Source organism: Lissotriton vulgaris, chromosome 1_2, assembly GCF_964263255.1.
Source record: "Lissotriton vulgaris chromosome 1_2, aLisVul1.2, whole genome shotgun sequence".
In the NCBI taxonomy this organism is placed as follows: Eukaryota; Metazoa; Chordata; class Amphibia; order Caudata; family Salamandridae; genus Lissotriton; species Lissotriton vulgaris.
The window spans coordinates 174,056,281-174,082,504 of NC_141686.1; the positions used below are offsets into that span (position 1 = coordinate 174,056,281).

The following is a 26,224-nucleotide window of genomic DNA, read 5'->3' on the forward strand; positions in this document are numbered from 1 at the left end:
GGGGGTGTCCAAAGAAATGGGGGAATGTTTGGGACAAATGGAATAAGTACAGAGGGTACCCCTGCAAGCCCCCCCTTAGAGGAGACAACCCGGCCTGGAGTCAACCTCGCAACAAGGAAGAGAACTAGGGAAAAGAAAGGAGACATAACTCGACATAACAAAGTATGTGTAAAAGATTAAAGCCGATCATATGATGTAACAAAGTGATGACGAATTATGTATAAATGGTAATGTAATGCTACTATTCTGCTTGACTTCATTAATAAAAAGATGCTGTAAAGAAGAAAAAAGAAGGAAAATGCAAGTGAATGTCTGGAGCACTCTCACGGTGGGCTGGGGTATCCCAGCTCAGAACAAAGGACCTGTTTCCTGCATTCCCGGTGTGTAAAGTGAATTCATATGATCCGCTATTTCTTTGAGTTTTTGCTTTACTTGCAGCCAGTACAGCTTAGAAAATAATTCACTTCACACAATGCAGGTGCTTAAAGAGATATCTAAGGGCCCTTGGTTTCATAACATAGTGTATTTGTAAGGCTCATGTTCACTGCAACTGGTATCTTGGCGCTGAATAATAGGATGTTTATTGTTATCCAACTCATTTTATCAACCTCAGAAGGATGAAAGACACGTTGGGATTTGAACTTGTGACCATGAGGTCAAGCACAGACCCCTGCAGTGGTTGCATTGGTCCCCTAAGCTACAAGACCGGGCTGGGGTCTGGGAATGAAAACTTTCAGTTTCCCAGGAATAGAAACCATGAATGAAGTTACACCACAGTTGAGACAATTGAATGCAAATACGAACTTTCAACCAAGGGGAGGAGTCTGAGCCATTCCCCAACCTTTAACAAACATATATATACAGGTCACAGGCGATACTTCTATCTTCTTTAAAAAGGAAAGCGGCTGCAAAGAGTTGCAAAGAGAGGTAAGCTTCAAATGTTATTTTGATTTTTCTTGCTTGCTTTTGTGATTTTTTCACCTTTGGTACTCCACTAGTTTCAGGACTCCAAAACAAGAATCGGACTAGGAGGGAACTTTAAAATCTGTCCAAGGAAGCAGCCACGGGCTTCATGGATGGATCAAAACTCAACAAAGCACAGGTGGTTTTTAAACATTCACCTTTGTTGACATACGGAGACTTCCATCACTGTCACCTGGTAAACTCCAGTCCATATAACAGAGTTTTTCTTCATGCAAGGTCCATGGTACACAGCACTGTTGAATAAAAGACTTTCCTACGTCCCCCTATGTCTGAATGTCAGCTGCACCAGCCGCAATGTTCATTTATGTCCTTAGTAAAGTAGACCATTGGCATCACTCATGCTGCATTCCTACAGAAGCTTAATAAGTAAAGGTTATATCCCCTGCAGAGGAAGAGCTGTGCAGTGATTGCCTCCCGCTGTTTCCAAGCTGTGCTACAAATTGCAAGTTATAGGTATCACAGTTGAATTAATCCGGGATGTTTCTAATATGTTTGTCACACGTGGAATGCACACAAAACGCAGCAGCCAGACTCACATTCAGGCTCCCACCCTGCACACACATCACATCAGACCTCAAAGAGCTCCACTGGCTCCCTGTTCACAATCACACTCGCTTACTTTAACAGCTATACGTTTGGCACATATTTAAACATATAAAGTTGTGTGAGGCCTTACAAATAAATATTTTCTGTGTAACTTGTTTTGGGTGTTTACCCCTAATTCCACCTAGTACTTAAAAAATGTATAATGTGAATTATATCAATCCAGCAGTGACACTGGTGACCCATCAAATCTTTGGACTTGTGAGATATTTAGGGTTATTGGCTGTCCCAGACTATAAAATATCTGAGTAGGTGGGCAAAACCTAACTATCATGCTGTGAAGATGCTGTGAAGATCTTCTCGTCAGCTCATTTCTCTGACCTTCTCTACCCAGCTCCATAAAAACATTGCTTTATGTTATGTTATCAGCATTTGTATAGTGCACACTCTGCAGTTGAAGCAGCATTGATATAGTTTAAACTTTTTCAGTTTCCCACTCTTCTCAGTCCTCCTCTTGAATGAATGAATGAATTAGGGTTTTTTTAGAGCATGACAGTTACTACTAGAGTGTCCGTCACTGAGGCAAAGGACCAGTGGGGGTTCTCCCATACCCTACAGCTTAAATGAGTGAGTTTTCAGAATCTTGCAGAAAGATTTCTTTTCGGGGATGCATCTGAGAGGAAGTGGGAGATTTTTTCCAGTATTTGACCACAAGAACCAAGCAGGCTGAACCTCACCATTTCTTCCGTTTGGTGAGGGTAAATATTAACAGCATTGCTGACTGAGAACATAGAGTTCTTTTGGGGCGTTTGATCCTCTTGCCCTCCAACACTCTCCCAGTGACCCTTACTTTCTCAATCTGCGAACCAAACCTTCTTCCATTGCTTGAGCCCGTCATTAAGCCTCTGTCAAAGCTCTCTTCCGCCTAAACATCTAGCTCTACCAATTTCACCTGTGCCACCCATCGGCCCTCCCCATAACTATTCTCAGTCTGTACTCTCTCCAAGAAAACTCTTATTTGCCCACAATTTTCTGCTGCCCTATTGATCTTCTTTCCTGATTTCCTAGCCTACTACATAACCCTACTCTCTGTCTATGTATGTGTTTAGGTATGTATATGTCTGCATTTTTTTGCTGAATGATACTGGTGTTAACTGACTCTGACTGTACCCTGGGCTCTTCTAACCAGGCCCAAGGCCAGTGCTATGTGTAAAAGGGTACATGTAATAGGGTACCCTTACAATTGGTATTGACAGACCCTATAAGTCTTTAGTATATATTAGGGCAAGGGGTTGCAAACTGCCTAAAAGTCCCTAATAATAGAGCATCGAAGGGTAGAGGCAAGCAGATTTCCTGCTCTTGCATGTGTGCACTGCTGAGTGCATGCTGTCATTCTAAAGACACCCTGGCTTTGAAGACTGTCTTTAAAAGTAAAATTGTGTGCAAACTCGACTTTGGTGGTATGGCACTTTAAAAGTGATAATCTACCTTGTGTTTACATGTTAGGTACTTCCAGGGTCTCCCCTTGGTGGTGTCCCAGGGGTGGGGGGGTCATGCAACTATAAGCAGGGGCCTTATAAAAGATGATTATATGCCGTGGTGAGGGTACACTTGCCTGTTTCATTTTTCCCAATTTTAGAAGTGTAGCTACATAGGCTAATATATACAATTGCAATATATTATTTAGTTATAAATATTGCTAAGAAATAAGTTAAATAATATTCAAGTACTTAAAAGATTGGCGTTGATAAATGCAACAACTTTCCACTGTTGAATTTGTCAAAACTAATATAGAAGGGACGTTATGGAAATGTCTCTTCTGTAAGCCAAAATCCAGCCTTCTAATGGTCTCTGCAGATTGGTCAGCCTTGAAAGGCTTAGCAAGGCTTCTTTTATTAGGTGATAAGTGGCCTGGCTAGAGCAGATGTTATCTGATGGAGAAAGCACTGAAGCTGAGGAGGATGGATCCTGCAGAGGGGACTGGGTAAATCAAGCTGAGCTCAAAGAGAGAGCAGATCAGTAAGGAATGACAGGCGTGCCTACCCCCACATCCTGTGTTCCAACCAGATGGCAGGTTTACAACAGGAATTTGTAGAGGTCAAGGGAGGTGAGCTAACGGAAATGAGCCCCCCTGTGGGTTAGTTTAGCTAGCTCTTACTCCTCTGGAGAGAATTTATCCAGTCATTGGAAGGGCTGGTGCAGAGAGCAGAAGTATTGTTACTGCAATGTGATGTGGTGGTCTTTAAAAGTTGTGTCTTTAGCTCTTTATGAAGTTGAAGAAGGCTTGGGAACAGTCTTGATGTATAGAGAAATGTCTTTGCAGATTCTGGGTGCACAAATGGAGAAGCCCTGATTTTCTTGTGCACACTTTTCCGTCTCCAGTCTGAAGGTGGCCAGTCAATTCAATCTTTATTTCGTTGCATTGCAACATGAAAGATACAATAAAATTTACAATACATTATAAGACATACAACTGTAAAATCTTCATCACAAGGGCACCCTAGTGTTATATTACTTCTACAATTCAACAATCTAATACATTGGCAAATATTTCATCAATAGAGCACATAATATATAACTCAGTTTGGCACAGTATCAATAAATATTAAAATAGTTTAAAAAGAGTAGAAAAGTTAAAAAAACATTAAATTGAGTTTACACCAAAATTTTAAAATGCTATACATTGGCTTTGTTCATGATTCCGGGGAGTCTAATTTAAAATGGAAGAGATAGTTTCCTTCTAACAAAGTAGGTGGACAATAGGAATTTACTAATACCGAACACAATTACTTGACTGGTGTCCATAGTTAGGATTCTGCCCGCTTCCCTATGGGAAGATGTACCAAGATTGCAGCACAGGGGGACTATCCATTTTTTCCTAGCTTTGTCATAACTAGGGCAGAAAAACAATATGTGGAAGATGTCCTCCCTTTGGTTATCGGTGCACAAAGTACAATGCTCTTTGTCAGACTTCCCCCATCTTTTCTCAGTTATTTTTAACCTCAATGTTCCATACCTAAATTTTAGATATAGGAATTTTGCCAATGGGGGTTGGATTTCATCTAGAAATTGTTCGAATAGAACCTCATTTTTTGCCAGTAGAAATGTATCAGTAAGGGGGCCATGGGTTCTCGAATACACAGAATTATAGTTCACATATGACCAGAAGCTTAGTTTAACAATTTTCTTGGAGTTTGGATTTAGAGTTTCCGGCTCGTTCCAAAAATGTGCTAATCCGAGCTTGGTAAGCCAGTTTTTCACGTGCTTAAACCAAAAAATCTTATTATCTCTATCCAACTCTAAAACTTCCTTCAGGCCATTTCTGTAGTCAGATAGTTCTACGGTTGTCCATAATCTGATCCACATCAGCAATGGTCTCAATATAGCATGCTGATCTGTGTGTTTGATATCAAGATCTAGATATAGGGGTATCAGGGGGGTGTTAGTTGGAATTTTTAGTAGTCCCCTGACGAATTTGTTTTCCAATACTTCAAAAGATTTTTTACATATTGGACCCCAGATTTCTGCCCCATACAGGGAGGCGGATGGTACCTTATATCTAAAAAGCTCTATCGCAGGAGTAACTGCTCTGTTTACACTTTTGTTATATCTCTGTGTAATTGGGAAGCAATTTTGTCTGAATGCCAATTTAGATTTTTCCAGTTGTGGGCCCCAGCCCATTGCGGAGTCCATCAGTACCCCCAGGTAGGGGAAACTGTGCTCGTAGTCCAGTCTTTGCCCATTCAACATTAGATTCTTTTTAAAGGTTTTGTGCGGGTTCAAAGCCATATATTTTGTTTTTTTTATGTTAATTTCTAATCCTTTATTAATACAGTACTGTTGGAACCTGTCTAAAAGGGTCTGTAGGCCATGAGGCGTTTGCGATATTAGGATTGTATCGTCCGCGAAGAGGAGGGACGCAACGCGTTCCCCTCCCAGTCGAGGAGAATCATTATCGCAATCTTGCATATAGGTTGCAATGTCATTTACATAGAGGGAGAATAGGGTGGGCGCCAGGACGCAGCCCTGTCGCACTCCCCTTTTTATTGGGATTGGATGTGTGAGCTCCCCATTTGGGCCCCATCTAACCTTAGCGTAATTCTCCTGGTGCAATCCTATTACTAGTTTTAATAAGTCGCCAGGCAGCCCTTGCCTATTCAGGGTTTCCCAAAGTAGATCTCGTGGGATGAGATCAAATGCTGCTCGTAAGTCGACAAAGGTCACATACAAATGACCTTTGCGCATGATGACATACTTCCAATACAAGCAGCATAGCCTGAATACTTGGTCTATAGTACTAGTTTTGCTTCGAAATCCCGCCTGATATTTAGATAAAATTGACTCCTCTTCCATCCATGAATTTATTCTATTAAGAATATGCCTAGCATATATTTTTTGCGTGATATCTAAAAGACTAATGGGGCGGTAATTCGCTGGATCACCACGATCCCCTTTTTAAAAAATGGTGATGATTTCTGCGCCATTCCAAGTATCTGGAATGTGCTCACTGGCTGTAATCATGTTAAATAAATGATTTAGATAGGGTGCCCAGACTTCGATGCTATACAGGTACAGGTCACCGGGGATTCTATCAAGCCCTGGCGCCTTCCCTTTCTTAATTGAAATAATTGCTGCCTCTGTTTCTTGTAAGGTAAACACTACCTGCTGAGTGTTAGCTGGTATTTTAGGGGGCGGTACATCGTTAACTGCCTCGGTCGAGGTTTTGGCTGCATATAATGATGAAAAGTGCTTAACCCAAGTGTCTTCATCTAAGTAGACCTCCCTGGAACCTTTCTCTCGTTTATTTTCTTTAGCTGCCAATTCCCAAAATTGTTTCTGATCCTTTGTTTTAGCGGCTGTTAACATATTGAGCCACACTTCCTCATCCCATGTGGATTTGGCTTTCAATATTATTTTGTTATAGACCTTTCTTTGCTCTCTAACTATTGATGGGCTTTCCCCTTTAACAGCATTAATCAGTGCAGTTTTGGCAAGGCGGCATTCCTTGTTGTACCAAGGTTTGCCTAAAGGTTTTGCACTAGTCCTACCTGCACCTCTTTTTGGTTTCTTAGTAAGCATTTCTAATAATTTGCTGAAAAGAGATTTGTGCAGATCAAAAAATTCTTTAGGGGAGCAGCTAAAGGGGCAATATTGGTCCAGGGTATCTGCAAAAGCACTATAAATGTTAGTCAGTAGGTCCTCTTTTTCTAACACAAATGCCCATTTGACCGCCCTGCGATTGTTGCTAAGAACAATATTATCGGTGGTGGTTGAGGTTGCTATACTCTGATCTCCCTCCCGGTAATCAGGCTCCATAACCAAGCTTAGTAGAAAACTCATTTCTAAGGGGTAGTGATCACTTTCGTATCTTTCTTTGACTTTTAGATCCACTGTAAAAGGCCAGAGGTCAAAGGAGACAATAACATAGTCTATTTTACTCCCATAATTACCTCTCTTAAATGTAGGGGCTTTTGGGCTATCTGAAGGCATACGTCCATTACATGCTCTCAGACCGTGTGAGGTCAGGAAGTGTGTGATCTGTAAGGCCAATGCTGTACCAGCAACCATACAACTCTCGCTCAGGGCAGGAATTGCATTGGCAATGTCCTCCTCCTTAAACAGTGCGGCTATCCCTGTGATAGGTTCAAAATTGCAGTTCAAGTCTCCACATAAAATAACACCAGACTCTGATTTTAGTAAATCCACAAGCGATTCCAACTTCCCTATGCATATGGATTCCTTGTGGGAAGATTGGGGGCTGTTTTAAACATTAAATAAATGAAATGTCCTATTATCCGCTGTTCTTATTTCCAGACAAAGAATGTCTGGAGAGTCGGTGTTAATCATTTTGATAGTTAACTTTATGGAAACATTAACCCACACTAAGAGGCCTCCAGAAGCACGACCTCTCGGGGAAGGGACAGCCTCTATTTGGTAGGTTTTATAGCCAACCCTGTGCAGTTGTGTTGTAGCCCACGTTTCCTGCAACACACAGATGTCGAAAGTATTTATATATGCGTTCCAGTCGGGATCGTTCAGTTTTGCACGCACCCCCGCAATGTTCCATGAGACCAGTGAGAACAGGGGAATTCCCTTATTCGTGTCATGGAGCACTGCAGGAGCAACTGGTATTGTACTCCTATTCACTTTATCTGGGGCTGTATCAACAACAGAACATGTGTCCTCCATAGGACTACTATCACCTTCTATTCGGTGGTCATGACCCAAGGTACACAGTGCATTTACAACCCCTCCAGCGTCTCTTCTTTCTAGGCTCAAAGCAGACAGAAATGGGCCCTCATTTGTCTCTGAAGACACTATAGGTAATGCAACAATCGATCTTTTTTTGTTTATATCATCACAAATAACAGTAATGTTTGGGCCAGGCTTCAAACAACCTAATCCTTTTTCCACAATACACCCCCGAGTACATAGGACATTTTCAGTACCACTATTATCTTCCTTGCTCTTTAAACATCAATCGCACTCTTCCAAACCACTGAATGCCTCAAACCTATTTGTCAATTCCAAGGGAGTAAATGGGATAAGATTGGACATATTACCATTTCCTCCTATATTGTGATTGGTTGGTACAGTGTTCCACCCATGGAACGCGGGGGGTGGGACAAATTGTTGGAAGTGAACAGGGTTCCTAGGTGTTTCTGCATTCAAATATTGCGTGTTAAATGGAATGAGTCTGGATGAGTGTTGAGGAGGGAATACAGTTGCTCTAGGGTAGAAGTAGGTTAATGGGCGTGGCACTACACAGTTGTTTTCGTTGCCATATGGCCAATTCAATATATATTGGACCGCCTTCCTATCCATAAAATTTACCACTACAATGTCGCCCCCGATATCCTTTGTTCTGCTACCCAGCCAGGACAAACGGCGTACATGAACAATTTCGCCATTTACATGGTTAGCTTTCGGTCTGTACAATGATAACCAATGCATGATCTTGTTTTTTAACTGAAAGTAACCTTCCCGCTTGCCACTTGTCAGCTCGGGAACCCCAGTAAGCACCACTGCATATGGTAGTGCTTCCGGTGGGAGTTCCGTAGGTGGTATCCTTCCCTGACCCCCTCTTGCATGACCAACCTCTTTCTCTTCAACACTAGGTAACCAGTTTGAAAAACTGGTAGAATCCCTAGGTTGAATATTGGCCAGGGTATCCGTAATACTTGGTATTGCGGTAGTTTTACTCTTAAAAGATTGTTGAAATTTTAGGTCAGTTTTTTTAGGAGGTTGACTAGCAGGGTGAGTACCTTTAGTTGGGTGGTTAGGGGCAGCTGCATTAACTACTACCATGTTGTTATCATTAGTTGAGTTAGTAGCTTTTACAGCTTCTTTTACGGTAGAGGGGGTGCAGACTGTGTGTGTGGCTTTTTGGGGCTGTATTACATTCTGTGGTCTTAGTGGCCTTTCCAATTGCCCAAGAGCTGTCAGATCCAGCTCAATCCTCCCCAACCTTGTTTCCACTCCCTTTAATCTGTCCGATAGAGCTAGCATATAGGTCCGTACAATCATTTCAATATTGTCCAGTAGATCCTTCGGAAATGATTGTCTGAGGACCTTCTTCCATCGGGGTGGGGGTAGTATCAGGCAATATGGTTAATGGTGAGGGTGGTGTTATGGATTTTGTCGGGGTTAAGGCAGTTGCCGTTGTTTGCTTGCCAACTGACTTCCCCACTGTCATAGTAGATGCAATGCTGGTCTTCTTGCCAAACTCGGAATGGCTTAGCTTGGACTTACTTGTGTCCATTTTTGTTCGTCTCCTTTTAGGGGGTGGGGGCCCATGTACTTTATTTACCAGTGTCCTCTGCTGTTTCCCTCTTACTACTTTCCCCGGCCTAATAGTGGGGGAAATCAAAGTTGCTACGGGGTTGGGTGTACTGGGGGGATCTTGGCCCACAGTTTGTAAGTCAATCCCAGTTTGCGTTGGTGAAATAGCAGGTGCCAAGCATTCCTTGAGCAATAGAGGCACACTAGCAGTTGGGGATGGATTGTCTGTCGAAGTGTTATATATGTCATTATCCAGGGTTACAGAATAAATGGGCTCGGACAGAGTCCTATTTTTAATGCGTTCAATTGAGCGACGTCTGTCTGCCCGCTTTTCTGCAAGTGATAATTCTTTGCTACCCTCTGGAGCAGCCTTGGAAAAATAGTCATCCAGTGTTCTGTTTAGTGCACTCCCGGATTTATCCAGCCCAGTATTGGCAGCGCTTACAGTGGCAGAAGCCATATAGCAATTTAATGACAATCGTGGATATGTTTTTACTTACTCGGGATTTTGTCCAGGACCTCGGGCCCAGCCCAGCCTCCTCCAGCCTCTGAGGGCCTAAGAGGGCCCGCCCTTTGCCCGGGCTTAGCCCGGCTGCACCCGCGCGCGACTCGCGTGACGAGAGGCACTCCTCTCTTTTCTGGCGCCTCCGGGCGCAAAGCTGGCGTCAGGGACGCGACTTGGCCGCCGGGGCACCTAGGAGGTGTAGTTTATGGCCCCCGGTGGCTGTAGGCGGTGTTGCGGCGTTTACAAGCTGCCGTTCCCGTCACGGCGTTTCCCTTGATCTGGTGCAGGAGCCGTTGCCCTCACGGCAGGGTAAGTAAAAATACAAGCGTCCCAAAGAGCGCTCGGCGCTCCTCTCTTTTCTGGCGCCTCCGGGCGCAAAGCTGGCGTCAGGGACGCGACTTGGCCGCCGGGGCACCTGGGAGGTGTAGTTTATGGCCCCCGGTGGCTGTAGGCGGTGTTGCGGCGTTTACAAGCTGCCGTTCCCGTCACGGCGTTTCCCTTGATCTGGTGCAGGAGCCGTTGCCCTCACGGCAGGGTAAGTAAAAATACAAGCGTCCCCAGTCTGAAGGTGACTTGGCAGAGAGCATGCATGAAGTGAACCATCAGAGATGGTGATCTTGTCTTTAACACCTTCCACGCTCATGACGAGCTGGGCTCGTCATGGCGTAGCCTCCTCGCACGCTGATGCCGAGCCCAGCTTGTCATGAAGCATGGGATTTTGAAAATCTGAGCATGCGAGCAGAATTCTCTGAGCGCGGATGCGGTTAAGATAAGCAGGGGTGCTGGTCAAGGTGGTTTTGTAGATGATGATGGTGCAGGCTTGCAAGGTTAGCCTGGAGAAGTGCATTGGAGTGGAATACACTTGATGAGACATGCTGCAGAGTGCAGGATGCCCCACAATGGGCCAATGAGGATTCTGGGATACAGAGGAGTATGATGTTTCCCCATCAAGATGCAACAGAAGGAGGACTTGAATGGCAGTTATTAAACCACTTTCTTTTTTTTAGTTTAGATTGGTGGTACCTGGCTATCTATCTTTTCTTCCTGATGATGCCATGGAAGTGAACTCGTCCATATTTTTGAGCGAGGTTTGGACTAGTTGTTGCTTTTTGTTCTTGACAAATAATAGAAATTCTATTTTGGTGATGATACACTTCAAGTGGATTCTGGACATTAAGCTATGGATGACATACAAGCAGTGTCCGAGAAGCTGAGTGTTTGGAGAGAGGAGAACTTTCAGTGGAGTTGTGCGTCATTGACATGTTTGTAAATTCTAGTCCTTTTATCAGTGAATAGAGTTCACGGGGCTCCATGTTGAGGATGAAGAAGATGAGAGGTAAGATGAATTCTGGAGATACTAAGAAGGTGACAGGTAGGTTCTTTGACCTAGAGGTGTACATGTGAGTAAATTGAAGTTGGTTTGATAGTTGGAGGAGAACCACTGAAATACGCTGCTAGTGAATCCCAGTTGAGAATGCAGTGTGAGGAAGAGGGTAGGATGGAATATGGTGTGAAAGGTGGTTCAGACATTGAGCAATTTGAGTGGGAGGGCTTATCATTCTTTGACATCCACGGAGCATTTCTGATATGGAACGTAACTGTCTCTTTGCTGCAGCGTTATCTGGAGCAGGGTTGGTAGCTGCGCAGCGGGTTGGTTGGTGTTGATATGAACATAGAGTTGAACATAGACTGCCTTTACAATGAATATGATGATGAAGGGTAGGTTAGTTATAGGCCATAGGCTGGCCAGGTCTTCAGGGTATAGTGTGGATTTCTTAAAAAGATGGAGAGTCTGGTATGTCTTGAGAGCTGGAAAGATGCCTTGTGTGAAGGAGGCATTGTGAGTAGAGATGAGAAAGCTTCCCCAGAGAGGATTTTGATGAAGGACAAGGGTAAGACATCATCTTCATACACTGAATGACTAAGAGTGCCAGCAAGATCTGTGAGAAACCCGCCCTCTTTTTTTTTCTCTATCATGTCTCAGACATCTCCTCCCAGACTTCTTCTCACCATTCTTCTTGACCAAACACCAGAATAAACCCTCTTCAGCACCTTTTACTCATCCTTTCATTACCCAATCCCTTTCTCATTCCTTCTATATCAAACCTGTCAGATCATCTGTACCCTACCTCACCCGTCATCTTTATGACTCACCTTACTCCTATCCCTAGCATCTTCTAGCCTGCTTAGCTAGTGCATCGTTGTGATGATTGACCTGTTGTAGCACCAAGGATACTCCACACTCCTATTCTGACAGAGCTTAAGGAAAAATTGTCAAGAATGTGCAACACTGGAGGAGGAGACTCATGCCGGGCTCTGAGACAGTGAAAGATGGAGGTTCTATATGTCTCAGTGGCGGTGGAGGATGCAGGGCTGCTGTGGCTACATTTACTGTGAATGAGCCAATCATCTTTTGCTGTGCTCTGTATCCGAGTTAAAAGCCCTCTACTGCATTCTGCACATGGATGAAAAACATTTTACCGTGTCGTGACCCAATGAAAACACATTCTTCTATCTATTTACTATGGCCCTTCACTTACCTTTATGGCAGGCTAATGATCTCTGCTCCATTTCCGCTCATTATTGGTCCAGTTTTAATTCCATGGAGGCAGTCTGAATTGTCAGGAGACAGAAAGTTGCAATTGTTTTTGACTCTAAGCTCTTATTCCAATTTCAGCATGTGCACCATGGCTGAGATGGAGGTGCAGAGGGGGCGGAAATGTGTAAATGTGTCAGAATGGTAAACTTCTCTGATGACCCAATTTCAGGGCATTTGAATGGCCTGCCTGGGTTCTAAAGCAGACACCCATTGTGAACTTACTAGGATACTAAATGGTCACTTCTAATTCCATTATTCAAAGTTTGAGGTAATTCCAATTTGGCTGGAAACCAGATGTATGCAAATTTGCATTGATCATGCTCCAATAGGAACAGTCAAATCCAAAATGCCAGCTCTTGTCCCAACAGCACAAGCAACAATGTACCAGTTTTGACCAAGCTGCACCTCGTCGGTGAGGTATAGTTTGAGTCCAGTGGCACAAAGGAGCACAGGACCCACGCCACGGCATAGCTGTTGCACTCAGTATACCACACTTAACAAAACACAAAGCTGATGGTGGAATTCTTGCAAATATCTCATCCATTTTCAGTTACTCGGGTCGAATTCCAGTCCACCATTTTTCACCCACTATCCCACAGCAGACTGTAGGAAGATGGCCATGTCTGCTTATGCTCATGAGGGGGGTCTCATTTCTGTACTCACCTTTATGTGATGTGTGGTTTGTGGCGCACTAGCAATATCTTTGGACACACTATTATTACAGCAACATATTTATGTCACCTGAAGTGCATTTATTTTCTGTTGAATATTTCCCCAGACGTCTTTCTTGGTACTTTGGTCGAACGCAGTGCCCATTTTCCAAAAAGCTAATCAGTGTCTCTGTAAGGAACAAAACCAGGGACCACAATACAAATAGGTATTCAGAGAGAGGGGCTAGAATGTAGCAATGGCATCGGTGTAGCCACATTTCTCACAGAGCAGGAACCATCTTCATCAAATAATGAGCTAGTTGGTATATATTTTAGCTTGTCAGGAATCAAACGTATTACAAAATGTGGAATTAGTGAATACAATTGCTTTTACGGCATGTATACAAATACAAGCTCTTTACAAATTGTGTTTATTTGCTTCTTGAATAGTAAGTGTCTGAACCTGTGAGAACTGTCTAACCTGAGGGATAAGCTGACGCTTAAAACCTGTCATTGAAAAATATGTGTAACTTCATTTTTTCATCTTTCCCCTTCCAAGTAGATTAGCTGTCTTGGAATGCTGACATTAACTCCTGTTCTTTGCCTGCAATCTGCATGAAGATAAAACCTCAAGCAAAGAAATTAAACATGTATGCCAGCAATGGGAGAAACTGGGGCTCAGTTGGTCTAGTAGTCCCCTTTTGCCAGATCTTACCACCTCACAAGTGACATAGCCCCTCATGATCACATCCTTGACTCCAACCCACAATTGTTTCACAAGCAATTACCACCTTACAACCCTACACCCTGAACAGAGAGCAATTGTGGTTACCATTGTGACGGGTGGTGTTAAAGGGGTAGGTAGGGTAGAGGATATACAGCCCTGCCAAGTACTAAGCATCAGGCATTAGATGCATTTCAGTGTGGTTGTCTGCATCACCACACTGAAACAGTGCCCTCCTCAGCGCTAAGTAATCATGCTCCAATACTGCCTGATTGAAACAAAAGCCGATGTGGTTTGGAGTGGCAGCGTGCTGTGGGTAGAAAGCTGGCTCTGCATATACTATATCAATGTAAGGTATCGTTTGCACAGAGTCCAGGGAGTCCCCAGAGATATAGCAGAGGATAAATTAGACCAGTACTAACAGCTCTCCTTGTGGTAGTGTGGTCAAGCAGTTAGTGTTATCCAGAGGGTGTGTGTCAGGATCCCTGATTCACAAGTTGCGACAATCACCCATGTACCGGCTTGTCAAGGCAAACTAAGACCAATGGTGAGTACCTGGGCTGAGAGGTTCAGGTTTTGGAACCTTAAGATGGCCGCCGGTTTGAGCCGCGGTCAGCGGTCCAGTGTTTAACTTCCCAAGCAACGGAATCCAGGTGAGGCGCGCGATGACATGAAACTGCGAACTTCACTAACGGCGTTCCCCGAAGAGGAAGCGAAAATCAGAGAGTTTGAAGTTTGGTTAAATGAATCGTTATTTTGGGAGTAGTGAAACAGAAAACCCTTAAAATCTTAGTTCTGGTTGACGTTAAGAGCGAGTCGCGTTATACAGAGAAGCGACTAACTTCTTGACTGATTATCGGAAGAGAAACCCTGTTAGAGAAAACCCGAAGAACTTTAGTGCTGCTGCCTACGGAGTCGAACGACAACTAGGTTGGTTGCATAATTCATCAGAGACCAGCGAAGAATGTCGGTAACCTGTCAAGAAGAGAAGAATAGAAACGCAGATAAGTGACAACTTAAAATACCTGAGCTCAGTAAAGACATTCCGTATTTAAAGAAGTAATTCACCCTGTGATTGTTAAGAGCAAATTTTCACAGTTAATGTCATTGAACAGGAAAGAACGGATGGTGAAATTCCTGAGGAGAATACATAAGAGACAGAATTAGTAAAGCCTACTTGAGGAAGGTTAACCTGAATAAATGAAGTAGCGAATAATAAGAAAAGGATTTACAAGAAGACAGAAGAAAGAATCTAAAATAGTGGAGTTTATAGACAGGCAGAGAGTGAGTAATAAAAAGAGAGAATAATTTAGGATAAACCAAAGTGTAGGGAGGCTAACATATAATATCATTGTGAATTGCATCTCTCTCTCCCGTGGGCTGCTAAACTGACTGAGGCTCATGTTAATACCATTCTAGCAAAACATCTCCATTCTGCGAATATTTTAGATCCCTCGCAGAATGGTTTTAGGCCCGGTCACAGCACCTAGACTGCGCTCCTGTACATGGCTGAACATCTTCGCATGTTGGAGGATTCCGGCCACACGCGGCACTTGTGCTCCTTGATCTAAGTGCCGCTTTCGACACTGTCTCCCATGACATTTTACTCCAACGTCTGGTTGAGGCAGGGGTGGATAAGCTGGCTCTTGAATGGTTTAGATCCTTTCTATCTGATCGCTCCTTCAGGGTCATCACTCCCCCCTTCGAATCCAAACCACATGCGATTGCCCAGGGAGTTCCTCAGGGATCGGCTTTAAGCCCCACCCTATTTAATCTTTATGCTCAGCCGCTAGCTGCTGTCGCCATGCGTGGGAACCTTTCCATCGTGCCATACGCAGACGACACACAGCTGGCGGTTGCGATTAGTGGGGCCTCCGATCTCGAGGCAGCTAAGTTCCGTGAGGGACTTATATCTGTGGCCCACTGGATGAATGATAATTTTCTGCAATTGAACGCTAAGAAAACCGAGGTGCTCATTGTGGGGAAACATATTCATCTGTGGGGCGATAGCTGGTGGCCACATGAGCTCGGTCCTACCCCTACCCCCGCCACTGAAGTTAAGAACCTTGGGGTATGGTTTGACTCCCAACTGAGCTTTTCCACTCATACTAAAAAGACCGCTGCATCATGCTTTGGGATTCTGCGTCAGCTTCGGTCCACCTTCAAATACTTTGACGCTCCCACCCGTCAACTCATCGTACAAGCCATGATTTTGTCTAAATTAGACTATGCTAGCTCTCTTTTTCTTGGAGTCAATCAGGCTGAGCTCTCCCGTCTCCAACGCGTCCAGAACGCTGCCGCCAGGGCTCTGGTTGGTTTGCCTAAATTCTGCTCAGCTAGGAGAACCATCTTCAATCTCCATTGGCTTCCGGTGGCACAGAGAATAAAGTTTAAATCTTTGATTTTGACATTCAAAATCCTTAAGCTTTCTTCCCCTCAGATTCTGCAGCAACTCATTTCCCCTTACGTCCCAGCTCGTTCTCTGAGGTCCTCTGCTCTCCACCTCGCCATAGTTCCTCGTTTCAAGAGATCCAGGATTGGCGGTCGCTCCTTTCGAGTTCTTGCCACCAAACTATGGAATTCCTTGCCTGTCCACATTCGTGCCATTGATGAGCTCCTTGCTTTTAGGAAGGCTGTCAAAACCTTTCTCTTCCCCGTAGCTCCTTAGTTTTGCTGTTGTTGTGTTGTGTCTTCCACCTTCTATCCGGTTTTTGTTCTGTACTAGCGCCAGGACGCCCCTTCGCTGGGGCATCTGTGCGCTCAATAAATCCGGATGACATAACATAACATAACATAACATAACAATTGCAGGATAATAAAGAAAGAAACATCCAGCTGTGTCCAGAGCTAAATCCAAAACCGAAGAGAGGGCAAAACTCTTGTAAACAATGGTAGGTGAGAGTTAGAGATAATGGTAGGGGAAGAGTAGAGAGAGGAAGGTATTGTTTAAGGCTAAATGTTATTCTTTTCACAGAGTTCCCGCCAGTATTGGTCTGCAGGTCGGACTGACGAGCGGAGCCATTCAAGAGGATTTTTTCTTTGTCATTTATTATTTTATCCAATTTCCCCCTTCCCTCAGAGTAAATAGTTCGGAGTCTCGTATTTAATGAGCTCTGGGTTATTGGCTTTGGGTGGATTTGGGAGCCAGCATCTCTGTTCCCGTGCAGTTTACAAAGAGGATCCTTTTCAGTCTGACAGTGTGTTAACCACATCGCTGCCAGAGATTTTCCCCTGCTGTGCTGGACAGCAATAAAAACCGGTGTGGTCATGACGAGCTGAGCTCGTCAAGAGCATGGAAGGGGTTAGGCTGTTATTGTATTCACTCAATCAAGGCTGATGGTACACACTCAGAGACTGAATCCAGAACTAATTAGGTTAGTATAAAAAGGTATACTCATATTTTATTTTTTTGTAGAACCAAGCAGGACTTGGCACATGCAAGTGAGAAATACTTTCAAATGCAGAGCTGTACACAGAAATACATCTGTGGATTGTATTGGAATCGTTTACAGGTTTGTATTACTTTTAAAACAGTGTAAAATACAGTCAGATTACTCTTGGACTATTTTTCAGTTACTTTCAGGACTTGAGGTGATATGCCGAGATATCACACACTGGATGATGTCACTTGCAAGTAAGTACGACAATTCTTAAGTTAAGACACAGTTACTTTCTTTTCATACAAAAACAGTAGGTCAACAGAAAGTTGATAGGAACTAAACTAGTAACATTGGTTCCTATGGGTAAAAGAGTGTTAACGGTTCTCATGCAAGCAAACAACTTATGAGTAGGAGTTTTGGGGATTAGGACCAATGTTTCCCAAGGTCCAGTTGGACACTCAGTTGGCACCACCAGCGGCAGGCCATAAGGCGGCCGGGTGCAGAGTGCAGGGGCCCAATGTTGGTCAAAGAGGCAAAAGGGGTCTTCGGTCAGGACTGCCAGTGAGCAGACCATTTGGCTGTGGGAGCTCTGCTCCTGAGGTAGGGATCAGCACTGCAGGGCCAACTATCATCACAGGTGCTGTACTACCAGTGGCACTGTAGTGTAGTTCCTATTTTCCCAATAGGCTCTGCGCATTGGAATAACATAAACAGCAGTGTAGACGTAGGACTGAGGTCATCTAGGTCTCTACTGACTATTTTAAACTTAATTTAGGTTTGCGCCAGCTAGCTCAGAGGTCACTGGAAACTTTCTTGAAAGAAGAGGGAGGGATAACCTTCCCTCGCTCAGACAAGAAGGGATTCAGTTTCCGACAACTGCATAAACATGACAACTTTACTCCCTCAGAATAAGAGTATATCTTTAGAGTCGTGTGAAAACAATAGACAGATATTTCACTCAGTCAGCAGTGCATACTTAGTTTCACCAGAATGCAGAGAAATAGAGAGACAGCATTTTCAATAAAAAGGTGTTATTTATTGAGCAGTCTTCCTTCTCATGCAAGAGAAATGAATTGCCACAATTGCAATACTTAAAGTAAAGTAAAGTGCGTACAGTAAAAGTAGTATTATGAAATAATACTGTAAAAGCATTGATACGGTTTCTTAGCCATTTGATACTTTAAAATGGTTAAAATATATACATACATAAATACATTGACTAAAAGGCTCAACTGGTGCTTCTAACTACGCCTATCCCGGTGTACCTGACCTAAGCCTAATACGTGGGAAGGGACAAGTAAGTAGCAGTGTTAAGTTAAGTTGGTTAAGATAATTTTGCCAAGAATCTGCATTAAGAATTCTCCTAAGGGTTTAGTCAGCTCCGTACCTTGGTAATAGAATGTGGGAGGTCTGGTATCTGCAAGGGTAGGCTGGAAACACCGGAGCTGGATTTTCTCGGCTGGAGAAAAAGACAGCGTCTCTCTCAGTGCGTCAAACAGGAGGGGCGGCTTCCGCGGGCACTCGCATCAGCTGGGCTCTCGGGCAAGTAGATGGCCGCTCTGCTCCAAACCCCTGTGTCTTTGCTTAAGGCAGCTGTTGGTATTTTATACCTGAAAGGTGCCGGGTTTGACGTAAGGTTGGACATAAGACGTCACCAAGAACTAACAGTTCTTGCAGGACTTCAGGAGTTCTTGTTCAAATCAAAACAAAAGCAGGGGGGGTTTTCCCGGGCTGCTGGAGGCTTGGTTTGTTTAAAGAACGCGTTGTGCTTTCTAGGAGTCGATGGGAGTAGCCATGCTGTGCTTTGGATTGCATGGGCTATTACTGAATATTAATCTGATTCTTATGCCTTTGTCAGGACATTATTGATTATAACCTCACAAGGGCATAAATCGGGAATATCGAATTAGGATCCTAGATAAGAACACAACAGCACAGGGGCAGCCAGATGCAGAGTGCCAAGGAGATGTTGTGTACTCTGTAAATTCCAATGGAGATCTCCGGTTTGGAAAAGATGCTGCAATCTCGGTCGGGGAGACTTCCTGAAGGTGACCACTGGCTGGAGAGGTAAGTTGGGTTCTTGTTGGATGCCTGGGCACTGTCCGTTGGGCCACCCAAGAATGTAGGGCATCAGGTGCAGGGGTTTTCTTTTGGCGTCGGGTCATCTTACCAGCTTCGGTCTCTGTTGTGGGAACCCTACAGGTTGAGACTGCAGGCATTGGCTTGACGCTTCAGGGAGGTCGGTAATCACCAGATCCCAGGTCAGGATCGCTGGGGAGACATCTTGTAGTGTTGGGCCACATGAACTCGGGCTGTGGGCATCGGGTGCAGAGTGGTGCAAAATCGCATGGGCGCCTGGATCTGTATTCTGGGGCTGAGTCTTTGTTGAGCAAATCCTGTGCTCACAGGAGACAGCGTCTTTAAGATGGGTGCATAGCAGGTCCTCTGGGCTCTGGGGATTGCTGGCTGCTGGACACACCGGGGTTCCGCTGTAGGCAGGTCTGAGTTGGGACCGGACGATAGGGCTGGGGACAAAGCAGTTGGTGTCCTTTTCTTCGGTCCTTCTTCTTTCTTCCTCAATCTGAGTAGGCAATTTTCAAGGTGGCCTTTAAATACTAAATTTCGAAGTGTTCAAAGGGGTGTGCAGTTTGGCACCAATCAGTGCCCTCCCTGGGGTGAGTGTACCACCTATTATGCCACCCTCAAGTGGGAGGGGAGCATGAGCATTTTCCTAATTGGTTGGTCCCCTCATCTTCAAGATGGTGGGACTGAGATGTGTGCTTAACCTCGCCTCCCCCACCTAGGGCAAAGGTGTGCACCCTTCTCCTCCAAAATTAGATTTCTTGCAGATTCTCCTGCCTAAAGTGGGGGTCAGATCGGGTGGGAGCCAGTTGCTGGGGGCAGTAGAAGGCAGTAAAAGAAGGGGACAGCTTACAAAGGTGACAGGCCTTTGAAGCTTCCTCTTCATGGATCCAGCCCATCCTGGGGGAGGAGGCATGGCATCTCTGCCTAGGATGAGCTTTGTTTTGGACCCAGAGAGTGGAGGCTCTCTACCCAGGGTTCCATAAACCTGTCTGGTGGTGGCGTATGGCGAGAAGCCATTCAGGAACCTGGGCTGGTCGTTTTTCAGGGGGCATCTCTAAAATGCTCTCTGTGTGCATTTTACATTAAATCCCCCGCGGGCATCAGTGTGGGTTGAGTGTGCTGAGACGATTGCTACTAAACTTCACTGTGTTCAGTAAACCCTTTATGGAGCTGTGGAATTAGTAATGACCAACTTCCAGACCTTTATGGGCCCGATTCACAGAACTAACTTAAGACAAAATCCTAGACATACTACTTTTGGTATTCACAGAAGGCATATAGTAGTAGTAAAGTTAGGATTTTGTCTTACGTCTGTCTTCAGTCTTTCTTAAGTCTGTCCTAAGTTTGTCTTAAGTTTGTCTTAAGTCTGTCTTATGTCTGTCTTATGTTTGTCTTAAGTCTCTCTTAAGTCTGTCTTAAGTCTGTCCTACGTTTGTCTTAAGTCTGTCTTAAGTCTGTCCTACTACTTTTTATGTTCAAATCTTTTTATTATGGCCCCGCAAGCGGGGTTATCTTGATAGTGACATAAACACAGCGGTAAGCCTACAACCCTGCCAGGGCCGGCCGCGTCAAATAGAATGCAAATAGAATGCATAGAAACAAAGTAGGGACGCAATAATAATACAACCTTCAGTTATAGTGGGATGCCTACAACCCAGAAGGGCCGGCCGCGCGCTTCTTCGTTATCTGCGCATTTAACAGTCACTGTCATTGATCGCTCAGCCCCAAGGGCCAGGTACAACCTAGGAACAAGAACTGGCGAGTCCTTAGGACCAAACGGGTCCAAACAGTAGTACAGATCCAATAGAGGAAACAGCAGTGAAGAACAGAGAGAGGGAGGAAGTAAAGAGGAAAGATCGAAGGGTGAGGAAAGAGTAGAGGTCGCAGGGCCCAGGGGGGTAAGGTCAGCTCGTCTTATTGCATTTAGTAGTAGTAAAGTTAGGATTTTGTCTTAAGTTTGACTTAAGACAGACTTAAGACAGGCCTAAGACAGTCTTAAGACAAACTTAGGACAGACTTAAGACAGACTTAAGACAAACTTAAGACAGACTTAAGACAGACTTAAGACAAACTTTGGACATACTTAAGAAAAACTTAGGACAGACTTAAGACAGACTTAAGACAGACTTAAGACAAAATCCTAACTTTACCACTACTAAATGCCTTCTGTGAATACCAAAAGTAGTAAGTTTAGGATTTTTACTTAAGTTAGTTCTGGGAATCGGGCCCTATGGGTTTACTGCACTTACAATGTCTAAGAATGGACTTAGACACTGTATTGGTACAGTGCTCATGCAAATGGACCCTCATCTGTGGTCTAGTGCACCCTGTTAGAGGAGTGGCTTACCTAGGCCACAGGCAGTGGATTGCAGGCATGGCGCACATGGTCAAGATGGATTGGCATACGGCTGGATCTAAATTGTGGTGGCATGGTGAGCAAATGAATGATGGATTTAACCCAGATCTATTGACTGGGGGTAAATGTTTGATTTGCTCTGCAGTCCGTCCATCATATGTGTGTCTTTTGCTTTCTCACCCTAAGTGCGCCAGGTATGCACAGACATAGGTCCCAGGCTCACTGTGTTACTGGATTCAAGCTAGCCTGGTTGATGAGAGGTGATGGCCCGAAACCGTTCCCAGGATGCTTGTTTCCTGTCCAGGGAAGACATGGCTAGGCAGTTCGGGATGGATTGTTCCCAAGAGGCTCAGGGTCAAGACTCATTTGCATATGGCTGTGTCTAAACTGGGGTGGCATGGTGAGTAAAGAATAATGGATTGAACCCAGATATATTGACTAGGGGGGAATGTTTGATTTGCTCTGCATTCTGTTCATCATCTGCGTGTCTTTTGCTTTCTCGCCCTAAAAGCGCCGGGTATGCCCCGACGTGAGCCCGGCTCACTGTGTCACTGGATTCAAGCTAACCTGTCTGATGAAAGGTGATGGCGTGAAACCGGTCCCAGGATGCTTGTATCCGGTCCATGGAGGACTTGGCCTGGTAGTTCGGACTAGACTGTCCCCATGAGGCAAAGAGTAAAGACTGAATTGCATGTAGATGGGTCTAAACTAGGGTGGCTTGGTGAGCAAAAGAACAATGGATTTAACCCAGGTCTTTTGACTGGGGGTGAATGTTTGATTTGCTCTGTATTCTACCCATCATCTGTGTGTCGTTCACTCATAATTACACTGCCATTATGAAATTGTTACTTATAGCAATCTGAAACCTTGGCACCTAAGAGGTTTCAGGATCCTTCAAGATGCTATGCGCGAAGACACTTTGTTAAAGAAGTAGCAGTTTTTTGTATGCACTGAATATAAATGCCATTTCGTTCATTCATTCTTCGTATATTTTAAAAATTGGGAGACTCAGATTATGTCAACAAATTGCGTTTTGGTCTCTGTCTTTGGGATCTCATGCAGTGAAAGGCACTGACTGGGTGCAATGCTTTTCCCTCCCATTGAGGCAAATCTCTAAACACTGCAGGATAGGGTCGAGTTTACTTGATGTTTTAGAATATTCCATTAAGGTCCTGTTATTACTGCCTGGAAAATGCATTGATTGTTAACCAAATTATTTGTGTATTTGAGAAGTAAAATGTACCATTTGGCTCATATTTTTCTTTTTTACATTTCATATTCCTCACTGGCTCCATACAATTGTGTCCTTTATTTCCCCCCCTCCACCCCTTCCTGTTTTAAACTTCCCCACCTGCCACTGCCCCAAGCAACTGAAACCAGCCTTCTTAACACCCATTCTCCTACTCACAGTCACATACACATATGAAGGCAAAAAGAATGCCGCACACAGATTGTGGAAAAGAAATGAAGCACTGCAAAGCTGACAGGTCCAGCGGACTGATCCCAGGAAGTGATACATGTATAACATGTTCTCCCTGACTCTCTTTTCATTTCAGTATCATGCCTTTGAAGGAGAGATTGGAGAAGCTTCAGTGTCACTTCACCTGGAGTCTTGAGGAGCAAGACAAAACTGATTTAGGACACGTGAAGCAAGGTCTCGACCTCAGACTTCAACACACGCCTTACAACAACCGTTCCACCTTTTATGCACTGCAGGCCTATATACACCAGCGGGAAGGAAGATACCAGGAGGCCCTTGAAAGTCTTAGGACAGCTGAAGAGTGTTTGGGAGAAGGTCAACAAGCCAGCTTGATAGGGCCTAAGTTGGTCATCTCTGGAAACTACGCCTGGATCTACTATCATTTGTGCAACTATGAAATGGTAGAGCAATACCTCGACAAATCTGACACAATAAGTCAGTTCCTTACTCATTCCTCTCAATCTACACCAACTATTCCTGAGATCAGTGGAATGATTGGTTGGTCCCTAATGGCGATTGGTTTTCGATACGGAGAACGGGCAGCAAGCTGTTTCCAGGCAGCATTGTCAGAAAACCCCAGAAATGTGGAATTCAGTGCGGGGCTGGCTATAGCACTTTATGCAGTGGCCCAACGCAACCGTGCAGCCAGAGAACTGAAAGAAGAAGCAATTTCCAAACTTAGAGATATCATCCATCAAGAGCCAATCAATTATGAGTGTAGGGCCTACCTGGCTATACTGCTTAAGGATTCAGACTTTGGCCAAGCGCAAGAGCTCGCAGAAAATGTGGTGCAGAACAGTCGTGATCCTGAGGTCCTGAGGAATGCGGCACACGTCTTTGAGCAACAACATAACAACAGATGCTGTGACATCCTAAAGCAAGCCATTTCCGAAGTTGGAGATTATTCTCTTCTTCATAGAGACCTGGGCTTCATGTACCAGAGGCAACTCATAGAGAAAGTAAACATTTTGCCATCAGAAAAGGCTAGAGCAGCAATTATCCAGGCTCACAAACGTGCCATTCAATTGGATCCACTTTGCATCTTTGCAAAAATTTCCTTAGCAGAAGCATATGGGTTGAATAACCAAGAGGCCTACCAGCAAGAGATATATGATAATCTAGAGAGGGAGCTCCCTAATGCCAGTGAGAAATGTCAACAAGCTTTTTATGTCAGCGTCGGGAGATTTCTACTCTACAAGAAACATTTGCTAAAGGATGCAGCCAACGTATTTGTAAAAGGTTTCAAAATGTCTTGTGAAACAAAGAGCAAAATTCACTGTAAATATGAGTTGTCAAAGATAGTTGGTTGGTTTGAGCGAGATGGCAGAAGAGAAGAGGCCAGGGAGCTCTCGCAACTTCTCCAGGGGATCTAGCCAGGAAGAGATATTTTCTGGAAACAACAAAGTAGAGAAGATACGACCATTAGAGTTAGTTATGGCCTCAGCAGATCAGAGTGCATGGGATCGAATTCTAAATGGAACTTTCATTGGAAAAGGAAAACAAAACCTTGGATACTTAGAGCAGAACATTTTTTTCTGAAATAGTAGACCATTGAGAATAGGCTTAACTGAGAAGGTGATCTAGTGTGAGCTAATAACACAGGACCCAATGCACGATATATGTGTGCACCTAAATTGTACTTTGGTGCGCTAACAGGTGAATTTATGGCTGTAAGTTCTCATTACAGGTTCACAGTATATGAGTTCACACTAATAAATACATTTGCTAATACGGAAATCTCTACCAGCAAGCCAGTGCACTGAAATCTCGGTGTGAGCAAATCCGCTTAGAGGGGCCCGTATGTGGGCTACTCTATGAGGACTAACGTGCATAAGATGGCATAAGATGGCGAACCTCCACAAATGTATGGGCTTCTGCTATTCACAACTCTTTATAGGTGCTAGACTGGTTGCTTCCTCCCCTGAACCTGGAGGACAGGAGTGAATAGGTTTTCTGGTTGGAAAGGGAGTAACATCCCAAAATTGGTGGTGGAGTACAAGGAATCATATCTCATCTCCACTGGAAAATGACTTTTCCTGTAGAAAAACATAAATACATTAGTAAAAATGTATTTTTTCACTATGACATGTCTATATATTTGAAAATGTTTACCCATGTAAAAACTTGTGTGAATCGGCCACAGTCACAGATTACTCTTGGAATTCTTTGAATGTTACAAAAAAGTCAAAAATGCAATCACTACATTAGCTTAATCCAATGGAACTACATTTCCAGTTTAATTTATGAATGAGACCCACAGATACCATATAAAACATACACAAATTATATCATATTAAAATATTATTGGGTTGTAAGAGGACGATGACAATACTTGCCATTGAAAGTTCTGCACCACGAATCATATTGTTACACAAGGAGATGTACTGAATACATTTACATCCGTGGAAACTTAGATTAATTCACACTGAACATCTGAGGAGAAAACATGTGTAGTGAGCCAATGTAAATTTTGAAACTCTACTGTCATGGGAGGATGTATTGTATGTTGTGTATTTTCCTAAGGTGTGATTTGTAATTTTATGTATACACAATGTTTTACTACAGTGCTCTGATAAGTTTAGCATGAAGGATGTAAAATAGTATAAACAGAATTATACTAGAAGTTTAAGTTAATGTATCTGGTATTAAGGCATACAATTAAACTGACACAACATAAAAGTAAAGGTTAATACATGACTTAAGCATGTTAGAATAATAAATTGCACACTACTTAATTATTACAATTACTTATGAAAAATGATTTAAAATAAACAAAAACATGTTGACAGTTCCAGATTTAGCAATAAACTACAATAGGAAATTTCTCGACTACAGTCCACTTCAAAGCATGTGAAAACAGCAAATATTTCTTATTACTTTCCGCGGCATGGCGTATTTGTATGCACAGCTGCCACTGATACAACAAAACATTTTCGCTACAGGTGATGGAGCCGCTCCTATACAAACAGGATTTTGGAGAAATACATTTTATTGAGCACCCTGTACGCATATACTCTTTAAATACACAGTGGGTGCTAAACAAAGCGCCGTATCGAGGTAATTCCTGCACACTGAAAATGGATTCATAGCATGAATCACTAGGGGCTAACGTTCAAGCACACATAAGTAGATGCAC

General features: G+C 43.8%; 1 protein-coding gene across 1 annotated transcript; it reads left to right on the forward strand.

Annotated features, from left to right (window-relative positions):
* Positions 1-891: 891 nt before the first annotated feature.
* LOC147734798 (interferon-induced protein with tetratricopeptide repeats 5-like) lies at positions 892-25,952 on the forward strand. Its single transcript, XM_086953072.1, has 2 exons — positions 892-927; positions 23,165-25,952. Exon 2 carries the CDS (start codon positions 23,169-23,171, stop codon positions 24,459-24,461), a length of 1,293 nt encoding a protein of 430 aa, XP_086809198.1. The 5' UTR covers positions 892-927; positions 23,165-23,168; the 3' UTR covers positions 24,462-25,952.
* The last annotated feature ends 272 nt before the right edge of the window (positions 25,953-26,224 follow it).

What these genes read in the sequence shown, in the direction of transcription:
- LOC147734798 (XM_086953072.1), top strand. Translation starts at nt 23,169, where the DNA reads ATGCCTTTGAAGGAGAGATTGGAGAAGCTTCAGTGTCACTTCACCTGG.